Source organism: Taudactylus pleione, unplaced genomic scaffold (assembly GCF_031769625.1).
Source record: "Taudactylus pleione unplaced genomic scaffold, aTauple2 ptg001274l, whole genome shotgun sequence".
In the NCBI taxonomy this organism is placed as follows: Eukaryota; Metazoa; Chordata; class Amphibia; order Anura; family Myobatrachidae; genus Taudactylus; species Taudactylus pleione.
In genome coordinates, this window is record NW_028285674.1 from 2,178,180 (window position 1) to 2,200,956 (window position 22,777).

The 22,777-nt window shown below is 47.6% G+C and overlaps 2 protein-coding genes across 5 annotated transcripts in view; one reads left to right on the top strand and one right to left on the bottom strand.

Annotated features, from left to right (window-relative positions):
* Window positions 1–1,859, bottom strand: part of LOC148443423 (coiled-coil domain-containing protein 32-like) — an 80,111-nt gene extending 78,252 nt beyond the window's left edge. For 2 of the 3 annotated variants that reach the window (XM_088462845.1, XM_088462847.1), the window contains exon 1: window positions 1,757–1,859. The gene's annotated coding sequence lies outside the window, so the exon portion shown is untranslated. Of the gene's footprint in view, window positions 1–1,665; window positions 1,718–1,756 lie in introns of those variants that run through there. The other variant, XM_088462846.1, reaches the window with a different exon arrangement.
* A 54-nt stretch (window positions 1,860–1,913) lies between these two features.
* Window positions 1,914–22,777, top strand: part of LOC148443424 (protein-L-isoaspartate(D-aspartate) O-methyltransferase-like) — a 69,696-nt gene continuing 48,832 nt past the window's right edge. Inside the window, exons 1-2 of one of the 2 annotated variants that reach the window (XM_088462844.1) lie at window positions 1,914–2,070; window positions 12,940–12,998. Coding sequence is in view for 1 of the 2 variants with exons in the window: in XM_088462843.1 (XP_088318969.1) it covers window positions 1,979–2,070 (92 nt within the window). In the remaining variant the exon portion in view is untranslated. The remainder of the gene's footprint in view (window positions 2,071–12,939; window positions 12,999–22,777) is intronic. The other variant, XM_088462843.1, reaches the window with a different exon arrangement.

A 22,777-nucleotide genomic window follows, 5' to 3' on the forward strand; every position in this document is an offset into this window, starting at 1 on the left:
GCCCCCTACTTACCTGACTCCACGCGGCCGTCGTCCGGGCTGACTGGATCTGACTTGATCCAGCAGTCGCGGCCACGCAGGCTCCTCACGTCGCGGGTGACGTCATGACGTCACCCGCGCAGTGCATCTCTGGGAATGCTGGCTCTGAAGCGATCGGAGGCTTCCTTATCCTCCGATCACTTCAGAAGCCAGCATTCACTGGCCCTGTTCTGAAACTCCACCTCCTCCTCCCTCCACCTGGTAGGAGCAGGGCTCTGGACATGGTGCTGCTGCTGCTGCTGGCACCGGCTGGCAAGAGGAGACACAGCAGCAGCACGTCCAAAGCCCTGCTCTTACCAGGACAGGGAAGGAGGAGGTGGAGTTAAAATGCAGACTCTCTCCAGGTCCGGATTCCGGGGGGGGCCCCGGCCAATGGCCCCTTGGGACCCGCCAGGCCCTAGGCGTCCGCCTAGGATGCCTAGCGGTAAATCCGGCCCTGTCCAGGGTACAGTATTTTTCTGTAATGGTGGGGTGGGACATCTAGGTGATAATTAGACGCATAAGGAAAGCAGTATTGTACAGATCTCTAGCTCCCTGAATCACAGTAGGACCCTGATAATAATATAAAAAGTCTAACCCTGTAAAAGAAAGCATACTATATCTGGACTAAACTTTTTACTGATGATTTCTAATCTTAAAATTGTAAATAAATTTAAATTGTAATACGTGAGAAATAAATATGTATATAAATATATATAGTAGCAATTATATTATATTTATTACAAATGTATTGCATTGCAAATGTTTGGGTTACAAATAATTAGGGATGTGCAGGCTCGGATAGGTTCGAGTTTGCACGTGGAGTTCGGATTTTTCCCTCCAAAAAAACGGAACTCAGAACGAGGCAAAACGTCATCTTACATGGACGAACATCATCATTCCTGGTCTTTTGTCCAGGAATGATGATGTTCGTCCATGTAAGATGACGTTTTGCCTCGTTCTGAGTTCCGTTTTTTTGGAGGGAAAAATCCGAACTCCACGTGCAAACTCGAACCTATCCGAGCCTGCACATCCCTACAAATAATGCAATTGGGCTGCCAGGGGGTACCCACAGACCAAACCTCTAAAACCAGAATACATAAAAAAAAACAACAACATGCATTTCTTTTTAGGCGGAGCTACACATGATACAATTATTGGACTGATATTCCAATAATTGGGCGAGCGGCCTGATTTACTTTATAGTGTGTATGAATTATCGTTTTAGTCTTTCGCTTATAAATTGATTAAAAAACGTCCACAAACACCTTCTTTTGGTTATCCAATCGATAGGCCAAGAACGAAAATCTCTGCCTTAATTTCCTGATATAGAGCAGTGTGCGTGCATTTTAGATAATCTGCTGATATTTCCTATGTTTTCCCGTCACTATCCTCCTTGTGGGCATACATATGCAAAATGATTGTGGTGTGGTGCAAAATCTGTATCTTCTAATAAAAAATTGCATAATGTGTAGCACTGATATTGGGGCTGGCAATTTGCTGAAAAATCGCCCCGTTTCACATCCAGATCAAAAAATCTGGACAGTGTGTATCTTATGTCCAGGTGTATGCACTGATCACTGCTTAATCATTATATGGCCTAACGTACAGCACAAATGACATAGTACAGCATATAGAGTGACACACATGATATGCATCTTGTCTTTACTATACCGGATGGATAACCAGCTACTCAGAAAACTAGCTACGTACACAAAAGTACAATATCTATACTCACCCTTCCTAAGATCTACCCTAACCTGGCTGAATCCTTGCTGCACGCACAACGCTTCCGCCCTCCTGTGGGCGTGTCTTAGCGAGCCTGTCCTATCACCTTCCTGTACACTAGACACTCATAGGTCAGCATACCTATCAGTCACCGTCAACATGCGCCAACCAATATAGCGCGTTTCTCCAAGAGGCGGGATCACTGTGCTGTAACTGAGAATGGGCCGTATTCATGCTGCTTGTGATGTGCCATAGCAACCAGCAAACTCCTCTCTCGTCGTCTTTTTTTTTACGGCTGTCGCGAAGTCCAATGTGGGTGTGCAGGTGAGGACGGTGCTGTCAGTGTGGGTAGTTCAGGCCTGGTTGGAGGGGAAAGGGGGAAGGCCATGCTCACATATATACTATATTAAAACTTCTATGAACGGATATTTGTTTTACTCAGATTCCCAAATCAATTAACCCTTCTGCAGCCCTTACTTTAACGTAATGCAGATAACATGGACTTGTGGGCATATGTGTACAATGTAGATGTAATATTAGTAAGTGATTACTAGCTCCTGAGCAGTTGACTCTGAAATGTGATGGGAAAGTAAACCTTACATGTTGGATAAGGTGGGTTAATTAGCTTTTCCAGCAATTTTTTCAAATATGTGAAATAAACTACATAGATTGAGGGGCCTATGTATCAAAGCTTGATGAGAGATAACATTGTGAGAGAAAAGTATTAACCAATGATCTCCTAACTGTCATTTTTCAAACACAGCCTATAAAATGTAAATTAGAAGTTGATTGGTTGGTGATTTATAGCTCCAAATTTTCTCACTCCTCAAGCTTCGAGACATATGCCTCATAGTCTGCAAGCAGAACATTGCCTATTATTAGAGGCATACTTATTATCGGGGCAAAATTCACTTCCAGGGACAGGGGCTCAGACAGTAGCCCATCCCAGTGATATATAAAGGTAAAGCGAACGCTACTGCAATCACTTTACTTCGAGGTTTGGGACCCATTCACGCTACTGTGCATGTGCGGTCTTCAGACGACGCAAGCTGCCATTGCCGGGAGAGGGATCCTATTGATCCCTCTCCCGGTAAATTTTGTGCCTCATAAGCTACAATGGCTAATGCCACCTGAAGATGGCGTTCGCTACTGGGGTCAAGCCTCACATTCCGGAGCCTGGTAAATTAGACTTATTAGCAGCCCCCATAGAAACCTATGCAGGCTGTTTTTGTAAAGAAAACGGGGCAATGCAGCAGATATCATCTGCATTTTGGACATACATCTGTACATACATTTTCTACTTCAGGGTCCATAGGGTATCCACAGGATACCTTGGGGTATAGGTGTGACGTCAGTCGCAGGGCACCAAAGAGTTAAGCTTTCAGCCTCCCAGGATGCACTAGGTCCCCCTCCTATACCCCGCCCCCGGGCCAAGGCACCTCTGTTTAGTTTGGTGCCCGGCCGGAGTCGGGTGCACCTGTTGGAGTGGGGGCTAGAAGAGCCCCTGAAGCTTTTTCTTCATGCAGCTGTGGCTGCACATCTGGATGAACAGCATGGACAGTCAGTCCTGACGTCCATGCTGTCTTCCCTACACCCCGCCGGTACCAGAACGCCGGTACTGATCCGGGGATGCTGGTGGGCGTCTGGGGTCACAGCTAGCGGTGACCCCAGATGCTCCGGACCATGGCCGGATTCAAGGGGGACAGAGGTAAGCAGCGGGGTCCCGCGGTGGGTCCCCGCTGATCACATGGTCCTAAGTCCCCAGGCAGGGGGCTCCCTGGGGACTGGCTGCAGCGTGGAGCCAGGCGACCAACCTGCGCTTCCACTACCCCCTGGGACAGCGGACCGCAGCAGAGCGGTAGCGCTGCGGCGTCCCAGGGGTTAAATGCATGCCAGGGGAGCGCGCCTTCCCTGTCTCACAGCCGGCGCCTCCCCCGCTGCACACAGCCCTCTCTGCATGCTGCCGACTGGTCCTGTGGCAGCGCTCCTCCCCCAGGCCAGCCTCCTCTCTGCTCCTCGGCGGCCATCTTCTCCAGAACGCATGGTGAACGCTGCTGGAAGCGCTGGACGGAAGCATCGTGGTCTGGGTCCCCCTGCATACCTCTCCTCCGCTGTGGCTCAGGTCTGTGTATGCAGCGCTGTGTCCTACCAGGCCCTGTGTCTGTGTAGTTGAGTAATCAGCGCTGTTAGTGCAGGAATTGTTATTTCTCTGCATTGTATGTGACTGTGCTAGCGCTGCCTGTAACTTTTCTTCTCTAAACTGTCAGCTTTATTACTGTCCCTGTTCTTCTACTAAAGCCCTTGCGGTGCGGTGCTGCAGGGTGGTCTCTCGCCTATTTAATACTTAATTGGTGAGAGAGGTCACATACGTGGTGCCATCATGTCTGAAAGTGATTTTCCCCTCCGGCTACAGTGTACCACGTGCAAAGTACCGTTAGCGGAGGGGGAGGGTAGCGCGGAGGGCCTTTGCCGGCAGTGTTTGTCCATGGCGCGGCCTATTACGGTTACAGCACCGGTACAGGAGCCGCCCTGAGCTTGTTTCGCTCAGGCGTTAACAGCTTTAGTGGGCCAGTTAGCTCCGCAGCCCGCGTTTACTCCGATGGGTTTGTCCCAGCAGTCTGTGGTGTCGTCACCCATGCAGGGGTTCCCACGACAATTGGTGGTACCCCACAGTCTCCCTATTTCCCCGCTCCCGGGTTCTCAGGAGCCAGCGTGGGTTAACTCCCTGACGAGTTCTGTACAGCACTTGTCGGATGTGTTGCAAGGGGAGTCTGTGATGCGGCCTCATAAAAGGCCGGTGGCGTCTCTGTCCGCTCCTTATGATGACGAAGGGACGTCTGATGATGGGGAGATTCTGGATCCTTACGATCAGGAACCTCTCCATACTAAGGACGCTGATGCTAAGTCCAAAGTATATATTCCTGGACTTATTCGGGCGGTCCGCACAGCCTTGGTGATTGAGGACGAAGTTCCCCCAGCGGCTAAATCTAAGTATGCCTTTTTCAAAGATGTGAAGGGCGATGCTACAGTCTTTCCTCTTTCGGGTCAGTTGGTGGACCATTTAGAGGAGGCGTGGAAACAACCTGGCAAAAGATACCAGCCGCAGAGACGCCTGGCGGTGGCTTATCCGTTCGCGGATAATTATTTTGCTAAGTGGGAATCCCCTCCACAGGTGGATTCTCACGTGACCCGTCTTGTCCGTAGTGCCACATTGCCGATGCCATCCATGTCCTCCCTTAAGGATGCTACGGACCGCAAGGTAGAAATCTGCCTGAAGTCCGCTTATTCCCTTGCAGGGGGGGCAGCACGGCCGGCTATGGCCATTTGCTGGGTTGCCAGAGCGATGGAGCGCTGGGCGGATTCATTAGAGGCTTCTTTTGAATCCGACTGTCCGGCTGAACAGGCGGAGTTGATTGGCAATCTCCATGATTCGGCCACCTACATCAACGAGGTGGCTCTAGACATTAGTACTCTGGTGTCTAGAATTTCTTCAGCAGCGGTAGCTGCTCGTCGCACCTTGTGGCTGCGATCCTGGAAGGCGGACGCAGATTCCAAGAAAGGTCTGGAAGCGTTGCCGTTTACCGGAGAAGTTCTCTTCGGTCCGGATCTGGATAAGATTGTGGCCACGCTGGCGGCAGCCAAATCTGCCTGTCTCCCGTCGGCCGCTGCTCCTTCTGGTTCGGGACCATCGTCCTTTCGGTCATCTAGGGCCCAGGGCAGGCCCAAACCACAGTCGTTTCCTCGACAGGCTGGCCCTAAGAAATCGGTCAAGCCCCGGAAGCAGGCATGGAGTACCAGACGTCCGGCCCCCAAGCCAGATGACAAGCCTGCGGCCTGACGGGCCGGGCCTCCCTTTGGGGGATCCCAGGGTGGGAGGCCGCCTGCTACAGTTCGCCCAGTGTTGGTCGACCACTACGACAGACACTTGGGTTCTGGAGGTGGTTTCCCACGGATACGCCCTCTCCTTCCGGCACAGACCCCCGGCTCGCTTCTTCACCACGGGTCTCCCATCAGACCGGAACAAGGCTACGGAGCTGTGGAAGGTATTGCACACTATGCTCCAGGCTGGAGTTATAGTGCCTTTTCCATTCTCCCAGAGGGGCCAGGGTTTCTATTCAAATCTATTTTTGGTACAGAAACCCAATGGGTCATATCGTCCGATTCTCAACCTCAAAGCACTCAACAAGTCTTTGCGGGTCCCGAAGTTTCGGATGGAGACCCTACGGTCCATCATTCTGGCGCTGGAACCTGGGGACTACTTGGTGTCATTGGACATACAGGACGCTTACCTGCATGTCCCTATTCTTTTGCGCCATCAACAGTTCCTCAGGTTTGCAATCCGCAGCAACCACTTCCAGTTTCGGGCGTTACCTTTTGGCCTGGCAACAGCACCACGTGTTTTCACCAAGGTGATGGCGGTCATGGCGGCTTCTCTGCGGCTGCAGGGAGTCCGCATGTTACCGTATTTGGACGACCTGTTATTGGTGGCAGGATCTCCAGAGCTCCTGTTACGCCACTTGGACCTGACTATTGCACTGCTGCAACGGCACGGCTGGCTAATCAACTGGCAGAAGTCCACTCTAATCCCGTCTCGGAGGATTCTGCATCTTGGAGCCTTATTGGACTCGGGACAGCAAAGGATCTTCGTGACGGAGGACAAGATCTCTGCTTTACAGTCAAGGGTGCGCAGTTGCCTGCACAGCCGCCGGGTGTCCTTACACTCGGCGATGAGGTTACTGGGCTCCATGGTGTCGGTGTTCGACATGGTGGAATACGCCCAGTTTCACTCCAGACCTCTGCAGCACCTGATCCTGTCCAAGTGGAACGGGCTGACTCAGTCTCTGAAGTCCCAGACGATTGTGCTCACCCAGGAGGTTCGCCTGTCCCTTACGTGGTGGTTACAGACGACCCACCTCAACAAGGGACGTCCGTTCTGGGTTCCAAATTGGGTCCTGTTGACAACGGACGCCAGTCTTCGGGGCTGGGGAGCAGTTTCGGGTCCACACTTGTTCCAGGACAGGTGGACGCCGACAGAAGCGGAGCTTCCAATAAATATCTTGGAACTCCGTGCGGTCTTCAATGCTCTCCAGCAGGCACAGCGGTTTCTCCAGGGTCGCCCGGTGCAGGTCCAGTCGGACAACGCTACCACCGTGGCCTACATAAACAGGCAAGGAGGAACTCGCAGTCGGGCGGCTCTCGTAGAGGTCTCTCGGATCCTGGTTTGGGCGGAGCGCAATCTTCCGGCCATATCAGCGGTCTTCATCCCGGGAGTGCTCAATTGGGAGGCGGACTTTCTAAGTCGCCAGGACGTTCATCCGGGGGAATGGTCCCTGCACCCGGACGTTTTTCAACTACTGGTGGACAGGTGGGGTCTTCCAGAAATCGACCTCATGGCGTCCCGGCACAACAACAAGTTGCCGGTGTACGGGTCTCGCACAAGAGACGAAGGGGCGTCTCTGGTGGATGCTCTGTCCGTCCGGTGGACGTTCCGGTTCGCATACCTGTTCCCTCCGGTCTCCCTTCTTCCACGGGTAATCCGGAAATTCAAACAGGAAGGAGGGACGCTCCTGTTGATAGCTCCCGCGTGGCCCAGACGGCACTGGTTCTCAGACCTTCAGGGTCTGTCCGTGGACAGTCCTCTGCGGTTGCCGCTACGACCGGACCTTCTGTCTCAGGGTCCTTGCCTTCACCCGGACCTGACTCGGCTGTCTTTGACGGCGTGGCTGTTGAGACGGCCATGCTGAGGTCCCGGGGGTTTTCCAGCTCTGTGGTGCGTACCATGTTACGAGCTCGGAAACCGTCTTCCGCGAGGATATACCATCACGTGTGGCATACGTTCTTCCAGTGGTGTCGTCCTAGAGGTTATGCACCGCGGGAGTTTCGTCTGTCTCGGATTCTCGCCTTCCTGCAAGCGGGACTAGATCATGGGCTTCGCCTTGCTTCTTTGAAGGTACAGGTTTCGGCCCTATCTGTCTGGTTTCACCGTAGGATTGCTACAATCCCGGATGTGCGCACCTTTATGCAGGGTGTTCTCCGCATTCAGCCGCCCTTTGTTCCACCTGTGGCGCCTTGGGATTTGGCTGTGGTCCTGAGGGCTCTCCAAGGACCGCCGTTTGAACCACTGGGCTCAGTGGATCTTAAATGGCTAACAGCTAAGACTGTTTTCCTTCTGGCCATTGCTTCGGCCAGACGTGTTTCTGAGTTAGGGGCTCTTTCTTGTAGACCCCCTTTCTTGGTTTTTTATGGGAACAGGGCAGTGCTCCGCACTCGGCCCGAGTTTCTTCCCAAAGTTGTTTCCCAGTTTCATGTTAACGAGGAAATAGTTGTTCCGGCCTTTAACTCACCGGGTCTTTCCGTGGGTGAGGCCTCTTTGGATGTTGTGCGGGCCTTAAGGACTTATGTTGACCGCACTTCTTCGTTTAGGAAGTCGGACGCTTTGTTTGTCCTCTATGGCTTCCGTAAAAAGGGTTGGCCTGCTTCAAAGCAAACTTTGGCAGCCTGGATCCGTATGGCTATTTCTGAAGCTTATCTTCATGAAGGCCTACCGGTCCCTCCTTCTCTGAAGGCTCATTCCACTAGGTCTGTGGGTCCTTCGTGGGCAGCTCGACGTGGTGCCTCGGCAGTTCAGATCTGCAAGGCTGCTACGTGGTCTTCTGTCCATACCTTCGTGAGGTACTACAGGTTTGACACCTTCGCCTCTCAGGATGCTTCCTTCGGGCGGCGGATTCTCCTTTCTGCACAGGAGCGTCCCCACCCTTAAAGGATACTGCTTTGGGACATCCCCAAGGTATCCTGTGGATACCCTATGGACCCTGAAGTAGAAAATATGAGATATGGTAAGAACTTACCCTTGTTATCTCTATTTCTACGAAGTCCATAGGGTTCCACAGGACTCCCGCCCTGTCGCACCTGTGCTGCAGATGGGCTTTGCTCTGGTCACCGGTTTTCCGTCTCCCTCTGGTGAGAATGTGATTCTTGTAGGTGTCCAGATCTTTGTTCTCTCTCTTCCTTCTCCTCCTCCGGCCTATGGCTTGGTAACTAACTGAGGTGCCTTGGCCCGGGGGCGGGGTATAGGAGGGGGACCTAGTGCATCCTGGGAGGCTGAAAGCTTAACTCTTTGGTGCCCTGCGACTGACGTCACACCTATACCCCAAGGTATCCTGTGGAACCCTATGGACTTCGTAGAAATAGAGATAACAAGGGTAAGTTCTTACCATATCTCATATTTTTTTGCTGAGCAGAGAGCAACACCCCAGGCTGGAAAGAGGAACTGCATTAAATGTGACAGGTGCAGGGTGCTAGAATAGTTGGGTTGATGCAGAAAGTCAAAGAATATAAATAGTGTCACGTCTGAAGACTTTGAATAAGACATTGGTCTGAAGGTACTCATTTATGCAAATTAACACAATTTATTACTCATTGTTTATTTTATATGATTAACTTTTTAAGATTAATTAGGCTATGTATATTAATTAACTGGTTATGGGTCTTCAGCAGTATTTGTAAGTTAGACCAACTATTGTTGTTCTGTATGCAATTCCCAATATTTGTTTTTATTTTGTATGGATATGTATAACTGCACATTGCCATGCCTATTCTATTGACCTACAGGCTGACTATAGCTATGCCCACCACCATTTTAATGTTCTTGCGCATATGGATATCATAGTAATGGACAATTAAGTAGGAAAGAGGTAACATAATTACCTGTACTGCTCACTTATCCATTTATGTGAGTGCACGGCTCACCAGTACTCCAAAGCGATCAATGATCACTATGTAAGTATCAGTCTCCCTCAGTCTCTCTATTGAGAACTCGAATGAAAAAGAGAAGGAAAAAAAAACATCTGTACATCCCCAGGGCAGCACTACCAGTGTTGCAAAATCAGCTCCCACCCACTTACGACAAGAAGATTAGAGATTAAAATACTTTTTTTTTTTTTAAAGTTTTTTTTTTTTTTTCTGCCCTTGACTTATAGAAATGAGTTGAGGAGAATGCCTACCATTCCCCTCTGAGGTGCTGAATCAAGGAAGTCGCTGGTAGAGGGTTCAGAGGTCTTCATACCTGATCAGAGCAGATGGAAGTTGGTAGTGGCTCATACATAACATCCGTCCGCTCACTGGTAGTTTGGACATATGCAGGGTATGAATTTTTATAAGGTTTGATACTTCACTAGTGACTTCAGGTAGTAGATCTTGTAAGGGTCCTTCCCAAGCAGTTCATGAAGTCTTGTGGAGAGATTGGCTAAGGCTTGACTGTTGGGGTGAAGTCTTCAGTTTAACGCTAACATTTAAAATTTTAAGGGGCTATTTCATAGTGCCAGTAGTAAAGCCTTTACACATTTCAGTAGTAATGCTACTTTGCAGTAACTGGCCTGAAAAGTTTATCTGGCAAGTTTGAAATCTCCGAAAGATGCTGGCAGTGTTGCCCTCCAAAGTTACATTTATTGTGCTGCAATTTGGATGGTTACATTGTTACTGCTGGTGACGTTCAAACCCCTAAATCGTATGCAGTTTAATACAACTAATTTCAGTTTATGGAAAACTGCTGCCAATTTGGATGGCACCAGGCCAGTGCTCTGTAGTGCTGGTCATTGGCTGACTGGAAAGAGGGAGACAGGGTGAACTGAGACACAGCGCTCGCAAGTTAGTCGATGGTCCCCCACTGCGCACGCCAGCTCCGACGTGCGCATTCGCGAGACCCGGCCAGCGACGGGCGCTCCGTCGCTACGGGTCTCGCACCAAAGCGGGGCAGCTGTCGATTGTGATTGACAGCTTGCCCCGTTTTGGAGTCAGGCAGCGGTGGTGGTTGGCCAAACGGAGGCGTTCCGCAAGTGATGTCAGTGGTGAGCTTGCGGGAATGAGACCTTACTACAAGGGTCTCGTCGCAAGCCCCGATAGTCGCGATGGTTGTGACCATTGCGACCATCACCTGGCCGCTCGCTAAAGCTGTGGGTGGTCACCCACAGCTTAGCGAGCGTCCAGGAGGCCGTCTTTAAAAAAAAAAAAAAAAAACAGGGATGCCCTGATTCAGAGTGAGCACTCTCAAAGAGCGTCTGAATCAGGAGGCCCAGTCTTGCTGGTATGTTGAGAATGATTTGAAGTTAGGAGATACAGGCGAGAGGGAGGCCAGGCGGGGCAAGGAAGCAGTAGTAAAGGCAGGAGGTAATGAGATAGTGGACAAGTGTTGGTAGCGTCATGGGGGAGAATCCAATCCTGGCAGTGTTTCAAAGGTTGAAAAGACAGATAGTTAGTGAAGGAGAGGGTGGGATAAAGGGTAACACCAAGGTAGTGAATAAGAGAGACAAAGGAGAACTCTTGCTGTCAGTAGATAAGAGAGATGGGAAGTTTGAAGACTTTAATGAGAGGGCAGATGAGTACATTTTTTTAAGCATGCTAGCTTTAGATAACATTGGACATACAAGAGGCAATACAAGAGAACTGTACACTTGAGAGAGGAGAGGAGTTGATTAGTTATCAAGGGAGCAAGTGTACAGTGAGAAGAGGAAATGGTCCAGTACAGATCCTTGTGGGACATCTAAAGGGTAGAGGATGAACTGGAGGGAAGAACAGTTGAGATGTAACAACTGCGTGCCACGAAGTTCAATGGAGCTTTATGAATAATACCAATTGTACGTTATAAATCCCTAGAACCAGAACCCAGCTCTCCATCTCTAACTGCCACTTTTCCTTTAAGTTTATTCTGTTTATCGGTATTCGGATAGACTTCAGCGTGGGTAGAACGGATGTTGTCATGGAAGGTTGCAAAGTAATAAGGATATATTACACAATAAGTAAATAGTGATTCAAATAATAGCTGAAAAGTATTCGAGGAAATCCATCCCATATAAGGGTCAATACAAATGGCTAGGTCAAAGACCATTCCAATAGAACCTGATTCAGATATATATGATATTGCACAGCCACAGTGAAGTGACTGTGCTATACCGTACAACTAATATGCTAATGCCTGCAGGAGGCATCTGAAAGGGAAATAGACTCCTTCAGCCGGCATCGCAGATCTGAGTGCTGTGTCCAAAGATTCATCATCGGATCAACATCGCAACGATTGGTCGCAATGTTTGTAGCATGTGTCGTCTGTATAACCTGAAGCTTACTCAAACTGGCCGCCTCCTGCCACTTACGAAGCCAGGAAATCTGCATCCTCCAATGCAGCCCCTGGCCTCGGCACTCCTGGAAAACGGGCTGCACCTGAGAGTGCAGTTATACAGCGAATCAGCCAGATTGGGGCATGACAGTGGTGATAAAAGAGTAGAGTGGCTCTAGTGTGGAGGTAAAGATTGTAGGGCCAAGAGCATCAACATGTTGCTGAGGGTGTTTGGAAGACCGCAAGCTGTTAACAGAAAATGAGATACAGGGAGTAACCAGTACAGGAGGTAGCAAAGTGAGTCCACTGGAAAAGGCTAAAAAAGGAGAGGGAGAGAAGTTTGATAGTGTCAGTGTCACTAGGTTTATGAATAGGATGTTTAAGATCAATAGGGAATTTTGATCTTCAAGCTTTAATTTCACCTCCCTTTGAAATAATGGAATAATTTTGTATATTTCTCACAATGTTTTTATTGGCTATTACCACTACCAAGAGGATTGAGGAGGTCCAGACCTTTGCCATCTACCATAGTTAGTCCTAGATTTGCTCTGGTCTTGCTTGCTATGGTGCTCCACAAGTTTCATATGGCTTAGGGTGTATTTCTTCTAGGGATGGAAAGAAATAGTTTACAAGACCCTGGTGAAAGGTCGACCAATGCTTAAGCTTTTTTTCAGAAATGATCCAGAGAGAATGGTGCATAAAAATCTCCCATAGCAACATGGATTCATGTTTTTATTCTGGAATTATATAGACCTCTGGGAAAAGAAGCCTCTTCCAATATAAGAGCACATTCATCTACAGCTGTTTCTACCTTGTGAACAGAAAAGGCCGGAACCACAGTGGAGCAGCTGTGCTGCTTGGGCCAGGCCTATCAGAACCCAACCATCTCCCTGGTGGTGCTATCCTGAGCATGTATCAGGAAACAGTGAACTAGATTTCCCAGTAACTCTATTACATCCACCAGGGTAGCACATTTTGTGCCAGGCTTCCTCCTACCACAACACATGTGATTTGTGTATTATTGTGACTGAGGAGGTGTAGTGGGGAATTAAAAAAAAAAAAAACTTGTCTGCTTCCTCTCATAGGTGGGTGAGATCTAATTTACCATTGATGGCGCCGTTCTGCTGAATTCATGTAGGAAAAGGTACCAGTATAACTTGTATGTTTTTCTTTATGTGGGCCATAATGTCTGTTGAAATGGGCCTTACTATACTAAATATACTGGGTGAAAATGAAGCATTTGAAGTGGTTGCAGGCTATCGGTGAATGGAACAATCAGAAGCTGAGATCCCAGAAATAAACAAACTCGCTCCCACAGAAATGCCTTTACCCTCAGATTCCTTACCACCCAGCACCTGATTGGTGTACTAATATTTTTGTGGTCTTGAAGTAATCTGCTTGATGTGTGACACCCATGTACAATGTGCCCATATCACTGCTGAATGGCTTTATATGCTGGAAAAAGTAGTTATACGGGATGAAGTGACCACTTTTTTCATTTCTTTTTTTATTTTATTTTTAATGTGTTTACTTGCGTTTCCTGAAACTTATTTTTGTTGGTGTAAGCACGATTGTGAGATAGAGCTGATGTGTATCTCCTGTGCACTATTGTATCATTAGATATATTGCTTATGAAAATACTCTGCAACCAAGAAGTGCAGACATACAGACAACCCTAATGAGGTGAAGTGCTTTGTGTCAAATGAATGCTGACTTCCAACCAATTTAGTACCATTTCTCAATAAAATACACATTTTATTTTTATTGCCTAATATACTGCCTGGTTTAGTCTCATTTATGGCTTCGATTGTTTGTGAGAGTGAGTGACGTTTGCTACTATATATATTTTTGTTTGGTAAATTTGAACATTTAGCAGATACCATTGAAACATATGGTTTGCAGTCAGAAATGGACGGTCCGCGGCAGAAACAGTAGGGTAGGGGAATGGTCAAGGAGGAGAGCTAAATCTTGGTGTCATGAAACTACAGGTGATACTGGAAGCTGTATTATGTTTTTTTGTGTTTTTCTTAGTAAATGTTTCCCAAAACAATTCTAGTAATGTGTCCATTCTGGAATGTATCCAGAGCAGTATGGTATTAAAGGAATAGACATATTTTTCTCTTTAGATGCAAACGTTCAACATTACAGGCATAAAAAGTTTCAGGAGTGCCACCATGATTACAATATATATATATATATATATATATATATATATTCAAACATTTGTACTGTTAGCAGGACTTAGGACCTTATTCAGTTGGTCGCGAGCGCTGAGCGGTCGCAACCGACTCGATGTTGGTCCACAGGGCATGCGCATGACAGAGACTGCTCCGTCGTGCGCATGCACGAGCCCCCGCTAACGACGGATCACCTGTCGTTAGCTGGCTCGAAGCAGACGGAGCGAGCTGTCGATGTTGATTGACAGCTCGCTCCGTTTGCTGGGCAGGCAGGGGGCGTGCCCGGCCAAACGGAGGCGTTCCTTTCAGAACGCTTGCCGTTTTGTGGGCGTCCCCACTGACATCATCAGTGATGTCAGTGGGGAGCTTCCTGCTGAAACAGAGCAGGAAGCTCTCTGGGGCTTAAGGTTGACGAGTCCCTACCCTAGGGTCTCGTCGTAAGCCCCAATGGTCGCGATGGTCTTGACCATCGCGACCATCTCCCCTAGCGGTCGTTAGAGCTGTGGGTATTAAGCCACAGCCTAACGACCGACATGTAGGCGGCCGTTCAGGATGCAAGCGGCCGCCCTGTTTCTGAGCGACCGCTTGCATCCTACGACCGCCTCTGAATGAGGCCCTTACTGTGACTGTACTCACTAGTGTCCAAGGCTTTGTTGGGTACGCAGGCCACACTTTGGTTTGGAGAGGGTATAGTGCACCAAAAAGGTATCCTCTCTGAGGGAAGGAGGTGAAAGAGGAGGGAAGGAACAAACCCAGAAAGAGAGGGACTGACTTCACCCAAAACATCCTTGAGTACCACATATTTCATGTGTCCAATTTCAACAGATACATTTATATATTATGCATAGAGTGTATCACTCGCCTTGGGTCAAATTGGGGGTCAGGTCGGAGTGCCACTCAAAACATCCTCGTAGGCCACCTTGTGGCACTGGATTTGTTTCTTAATTTTACCTCTGTTCACCCTGTGTCCTTGCTAGTTTTATCTTTTTTGGTGGCAGTATGTTTTATTAAAGGATAATTTCAAGCTGGTAGCTTCCATTAAGATACAGGGGTCTATTTACTAAGCAGTGTTAGAAGACAGAGTGAAAAGTGATAAGGTGCCAGCCAATCAGCTCCCAACTGTCATCTCACAGGCTGTGTTTGCAAAATGACAGTTGGGAGCTGATTGGCTGGCACCTTATCACTTTTCACTCTGTCTTCTAACACTGCTTAGTAAATAGACCCCACAAACTATATATTTGGTAAGCATGTATTCTGTAAAGGGGCCTATCCATTACAGATAAATTGAACGACTGAACAATATATCTGCTAATGGATAGGCCCTGAACGATGACAGATGCGCACTCCCTCGACCGATAAATTTTATCTTTCGTCTCTCCAACATGTTGGTCAGTTATCGCATATCGCTGCCAGATATTAGAAATATCTGGCAGTTTATATGCAGCAAACGACGAACGATATTAACAGCTGCTACAAAGCACTGGAGAGAAAAAACTCCACTCCCTGAATGATGTCATGCGATATCATTCATCGTTCGTCTTTTGCAAAAATCTGTCATGTACATGACATATCTTTCAGCACAGCCACCGGAATTTTCAATAGATATCTTTTGTCTTTCATCATTCAGAAAAACATCTGCTAATGGATAGGCCCCTTGCTGTAAGCCTGACCTCTTAACTTTAATTTATATAGTGCCAATACAATATAATATCCAGTGTTCATTCTGGCCTGTATCCTTCCAAATACCATTTTATTTTCCCTTCTTTGCAGATATTAACATTCAAACACTTACTGAAGGCAACTTCATGTCTGTGTAACAGGGTAGAGACAGATGTTGCTTAGTGCTGCTGTGATGTTGCAGAGTTACAGTGGACGATGGGATATATAGGTTATTGCCACAATCATTGCGTACAGTTTTGAAGTGTAAAGGCACACTGCACCTTCCATACCAGTACTCCATTTTGAAAAGACCGTTAGCAAAAAAAATTGCTACTTGAATGTACAGAAGCACCTACAAAGGTATTTCTGGGGTCCCTATAGAGACAATACACAAACATATGTGGGAAAGTGTTAGCTTAATTTCAAATATATTTTAAAGATGGAACTGTTCATCATGAGTGCCCTATGTAGGCTTTACAGCAAGTTAGGGCAATTATTTCAGCAGGGGAGCCATTAGGTAGGTTTGGTAAACTGTGGAGGGATGCACGTAGTGAACTGCACCTGATTGCCTGAACGGTCACATTCCCCATCCAGCCCAACTCCTGTAAATGTGTACTTATGAAACCCCAAATTCTCCACTCTGTACAAGTTACCACTCAACCCTGTTACCCCTAGATTTCTTCCCCAGTAGCCTGCACAGCTTGTGACATTTTACCTGTCTAGATTTACCCCATGGATTTTTTCTTCTTTGGAGTCCATAGGAATCCACAGGGATACCATGGGGAATATTATGGTTGGAGACCAGGCACCAAACAGTTAAAGCTTCAGCTCCCAGGATGCCTTGAGTCCTACTCCATATATACCCCACCCCTAGCCATAAGACTTCAGTTGTTCATTTGGTACGGCAGGATTAAGAAGCACCTTTGTAACAGCGGACTGCTCAGGCAGTCCTAAGCTTTTGTTTTATGCTTTATTTTATTTTCTATGTTTTTTGGTTGGCAGTACTGAGCGTCTGAATTGAGACGCATGTACTGCGACTCCATCTACCTTCGTCAGGCCGCAACACCAGTAACTGGGCTGGTGATTTCAGTGGGTCGCGGCTGAGCTTGCTAGCAGCAATACAGCGACCCGGACTGGAATGGTATGCACGGAGATGTCGGGTAAGGCGATTCCTTGCTTACGTTTAATTGCGCGCGGCAGTCCTTCTGGTGTCAGCGACGCACAAGAGGTCGCTGCAGTCAGGGCCCGGGATTGTCCGCGTCCTCACTACACAACCGGAGCCGTATCGTCTGACTCCGGGAATCGGCAGCAAACAGGTACGCTGCCACGAGGCCAGCATACTCGGCTGGTTAACGCAGCTTAGGGGAGGTAGGCTCTCTCCCGGGAGCTCCTCCCCTGACCCAGCCGCAGTCCCTACAAAGGGTTTAGCGTGTCTGGGTTGCTTCGCCTACCCTCCACGTGTGTATGAGACACTCAAAGTCCACGCTCAGTGCGCCCTGTAGCTATTGGTCCTAGGAGGGTTTGGGTCAGTCTCCCTGTATACCTCTCCATTGGTTAAGTTATGTAGTGCTCTATATCCTACCATTCGTTTGTGTAGTTTATATAGAGTCGATTGTAATTTTATTACATATGCATTGTATGTGACTTTGCTAGCTGCTGTATTGGCACTTTCTTTTATTTCTGTCTGCCAATTATAACTATCACTGTTTTTTCTCTCCATACTATTGGGTTGGAGGTTTTTCTCTGAGTACTTCACATTCATTAAGATTTTGTGAAGGCTGTAATATACCATTGCAATCATTGTGTTTATTGAACATGTCAAAAGATAAAGGCATACAGGAGGGGGAGCCCTCTGTGCTGGTTTAATGTAAATCATGTATGACCTATTTGTCCCCTCAGGAGGACCATCCATCCACAGTGGATGTTCCTTCATTGTTGAAGGCGGTTAAATCATTCCTAGATATTCAGGAGGATGAACCAGCTCATAGTAAGAAGGCTCCAGTGTTTAATCACCACGGAAGGTGGTCAAAACGGAGTTTCCTTTATCTGAACAGCTCACTGAGCTTATGGATGAGGAATGGGGTAACCCTGACAAATGTTTTTATGTGAATAAGAAAATAACAGCGTTGTATCCTTTCCTGGCTTCTGTATGTACTAAGAGGCAGGTACCTCCTACCGTGGATGCTCATATGACGCATTTAATCAGAAATGCTACATTGACTATTCTGTCAGCATCTTCCCTGAAGGATTCCACAGATAAAAAGATTGAAGCATGTCTTAAAAAATTTTCATCATCTGGAGCTGTTACTCGTCCAGCTATGGCTGGAGCCTAGGTAGCCAAAGCTGTTGAAGAATGGTTGGGAGCATTGGAAAATTCTCTACCAAATGCTACCAGAGAACAGATGATGTATATCTCCCATATATGAGAAGCGGCTTGCTATCTCGGAGGAGCTGCTATAGATGCTGGAATTTTAGCTCCAAGAGCATCAGCAGCTTCATAGGCACGCAGGGCCCTTTGGTTAAGATCCTGGAAATCTGATACAGGATCAAAGAAGGGCCCCTGCCGGCAATGCGACAAACTAAGAGGTCTAGCCCAGCAAGACGTCTACCTTCTAAGCTGGACAACAAACCCTCTGCCTGATGGGATCCCAAGGTGGGAGGCCAACTTCTTCAGTTTGTGGATTGTTGGCGTCAAACAACAGATGCCTGGGTCCGAGAAGTGGTCTCTCAGGGGTATGCCCTCACTTTCAGGAGGCATCCTCCCCAGAAGTTTTTTTTGCACAGATCCTCCAGCAGATGCGGTCAAGGCTTTGACCCTTCAAGAAGCCATTCACTCCCTGCTGCGGTTCCTGTGTCGCAACAGGGAAGGGGTTATTATTCCAATCTGTTTCTGATTCAGAAACCGAATGGGGCTTATCGCCCTATACTAAATCTAAAAATCCTCAATAGGTGTATCCATTTACCAAAGTTTCGTATGGAAACTCTCTGGTCAATTATTTTGGCAATGGAGCCAGGGATTGCATGTTCCTATTATACCATCCCACCAGCAATTTTTACGATCTGCTGTCCTTCAGTAACGTTACCAATTTCAGGCTCTACCCTTTGGCCTATTTACGGCTCCCCGGGTATTCACCAAAATAATGGCAGTCATGATGGCCTATCTCAGGCGTCAGGAAGTCAGAATTCTCCCATATCTGGATGACCTTTTTTCAATTTTCAACTGAACATAGCCTGCTTACAAAAGCGCGGCTGGATCATCAATTGGAAGAAGTCTTCTCTTTTTCCAACACCGCAGGTGGAACATCTGGGAGCTCTTCTGAATTCTTGGGCACAGATGCTGTTTCTGCCAGATAACAAGATTGTGTATTCGCAACAACAGGGCCATAATCTGCTATGCAAGCAAAGGGTATCCATTCTGTTAGCAATGCAGGTCCTGGGATCAATGGTATCCACGTTCGACATGGTGGGGTATGCTCCGTTCCAATCCAGGCCTCTGCAAAGATTGATTCTCTCCAAGTGGAACGGACAGTATCATCTAATAAGGTCCCAGATGATCCTTCTTACTTGCCCATTCTGTATTTCCAAATTGGGTGCTTCTCACCACAGACGCCAGTCTTCGCGGATGAAGAGCAGTGACACAGGTCATCACACCTTGCAGGGAAGATGGACAAATCAGGAAAGTCATCTGCCAATAAACATTCTGGAACTGCGAGCAGTATACAAAGCACTTGTCAGGGCACAGGACCTGCTTCAGGGCAAGACGGTCCAGTTTCAGTCCGACAATGCGACAACAGTGGCTTATCTCAATCATCAGGGAGGCACAAGAAGTTACGCAGCCATGAAAGAAGTGACAAAGGTTCTGATTTGAGCAGAACATCATCTCTTGGCTATCTCGGCAATATTCATACCATGAGTACTCAATTTTCGAAGCAGACTTCCTAATTCGCCAGGACATACACGCCGGAGAGTGGTCTCTCCATCCAGGAGTATTTCAGCTCCTGGTAAACAAATGGAGTCTACCAGAGAGAGATCTCATGGCGTCACGTCACAACCACAAGGTCCCAAGGTACGGGTCCAGATCCAGAGACCCATCAGCAGCCTTCGTGGATGCACTGGCAGTGAGATGGGACTTGAAGCTGGCGTATCTCTTTCCTCCGAGATCGGAGATCTTTCCTCCGATCTCCCTCCTCCCAAGAGTTCTCAGGAAATTCATGCAGGAAGGTGGAACCATAATACTGGTGGCTCTGACTTGGCCCAGATGTCATTGGTTCAGCGACATAAGAATCTGTCAATAGACAGACCATATCCTCTTCCTCTGTGGCAGGATCTGCTAAGGCAGGGCCCCTGCTGGCATCCGGACTTACCTCGTCTGGCTTTGATGGCGTGGCTCTTGAATCTTCCATCCTAAGAGAAAACTGTTTTTCCAATTCTAACGATGCTTGGGGCACGGCAGCCTGCCTCTGCCCGCATCTATTACAGAGTTTGGCATTCTTTTTGTCAATGGTATTCCCACAGGAAGTATGATCCTAAGCTATTTAGGATTTCCAGGATACTTTTTTTTTTCTCCAGGCAGGTTTAGACGATGGTCTCCGCCTGGCTTCTTTGACAGTATCAGTCTGGTTCCAGAGAAAGATTGCCTTGTTACCAGATGTTCAAATTTTTTTCCAAGGAGTTCTGCTAGTTCAGCCTCCTATTGTTCCACCGGTAGCACCGTGGGATTTGCCTTTAGTTCTTAAGGGGCTATAAGCTCACCCATTTCAACCTCTAGATTCTGCAGATTTGAAGTGGTTGACAGCGAAGACACTTTTTTTTTTTTTTTCTCGCTATCACTTCTGCTCGCAGAGTCTCTGATTTGGCAGCGCTGTCTTGTCGCTCCCCATTTTTTATTTTTCACCAGGGTAGAGCTTTTCTTTGTACTAGGGCGGGTTACCTTCCTAAGGTAGTGTCACGTTTTCATGTGCATAAAGAAATTGTAGTTCCAGCTTTTCAGGCTCCACATCTTTCTGTAGGTGAAGCCTCCCTGGATGTAGTTCATGCTCTCCGTATTTATGTGGAGTGTACAAACTCTGTTAGAAAATCAGACGCTCTTTTTGTATTATATGGTTTTCACAAACGAGGATGGCCAGCTAGTAAACAGACTCTGGTGAGATGGCTACGCATGACTATCTTTCAGGTGTACACCCAGGCTGAACTCCCTGTCCCAAGCACAGTGACAGCACATTCTACTCGGTCTGTAGGGCCATTGTGGGCATTTAGCAGTGGTGCCTCTGCTGAACAATTATGCAAGGCAGCTACGTGGTCTTCTGTCCACACTTTTCTTAGGTTCTATACCTTTGATACTTTTGCCTCTCAGAATGCTTCCTTTGGGCGACAAGTTCTCCTTTCTACTCCGGAGCATCCCCCACTCTAGGGAAACTGCTTTGGGACATCCCCATAGTATCCCTATGGACCCCGAAGACGAAAATAAGATTTATGGTAGACTTACCAAGATAACTCCTTTTTGTTCAAGGTCCATAGGGTCCACATGGCACCCACTCTGACGCACCTGGCTGCATGGGTAATTTTTTATTTCAGTCACAGATTCCCTCATCTTGTGTAGGAGTGTTTCTGGTGTACGATTGCTCATCCTTCTCCTGCCTTGAGGCTTGTTAACTAAACTGAAGTCCGATGGCTAGGGGCGGTGTATATATGGAGGAGGACCAGAGTCATCCTGGGAGCTGAAGCTTTAGCTGTTTGGTGCCTGATCTCTAACCATAATATTCCCCATGGTATCCCTGTGGACCTCGAAGAAAAGGAGTTATCTAGGTTAGTGTACCAGAACTCCGATTTTCATGCCTGCATTTTTCTTTTACAGGCACATCTCTCCACACAGCCTGTCACCAGGATATATAATGCCCTCCAATTACCATTTGCAGTGGGATGGAACAAGTTTATTTTAAATGCACAGGTGGTACTCAGGATGTCTTTTAACAAACCACAGAAACACCCCAGGTAATGTGTCAACGTTTCGGAACTTTGTTAATATTCTTTCATTATGATGAAAGAACATTCACATAAAGTTCTGAAATGTTAAAACATTACCTGGGGAGTTCCTACAGTTTTTTGCAAGACTTACTGAGTGCCTAGTCTCTTAGCAGCCTTGATACCAAACCACCTGTGAGAGGCTGATAAAGGGTTTGTCAATCACTGCCCTGGGAACAGATCAGAGGCCTGTTGAGGGACTTTGTGATTATTACTAAATGTAAGTACTGTGCTGAGGACTTCTATTTTGTGAAAGGAAAGGTAGGTTCTTCCACTCTGAGAGGTAATCATTTTGTTTATTTAGAGCTAGACAGGCCAAATTTTACTTTTATGTTTTGTTTATTTTTGTGCTGCTAATAAATCTAGCTGTGGAAACTTGTAGCAAGGCCAAGGATTGGTCTATTACTACTTAACTGCTGCATGACAAGTAGAACTGTTTACCCCAGGAGACAGCACCCTAAAGGTGCGTACACACTGGGCGATAAAGTGGACGACTGAACGATAACGATATCGTTATCGTCCAGTCGTCCACTTCATCGTCCATTTTTAACCCCAAAAAGATGAACAATAACAACGACGCACGTTCCCGCGGGTCGTTCGTCATTATCGTTCATCGGGCTGACATGTAGGCCAACCTGACGATCTCGTCAGGTTGCTGCATGTCAGGGAATGGGGGAGAGAGCCCGCCGCTGAACGATATCGTTAATGATATCGTTCAGCGGCTGTGCTCAATGTCATGAACGACATTGAGCACAGCCTGCCGGGGACAACACTACACGATATCGCTCAGGGAGCATATCGTGTAGTGTGTACCCACCATTACCCTGATCCTGCCACAATATATAACTGCATGCTCCCTAGAAAAGTAACCAATTCACTGCACATCTTGTCCCTTTCACAGCAGCGGTTTAGATTACAGCTCTCCCCTGACAGACTATTCATCTCTTTCCTCTACAACTCCCATCTTACTTAAGCTGGGTACACACCATACAATGGTGTGACCCAATGTTGGTGTGATGTAAGATTACATGGAGCGCTCCGTACACACTCCATGATCTGGAGTACG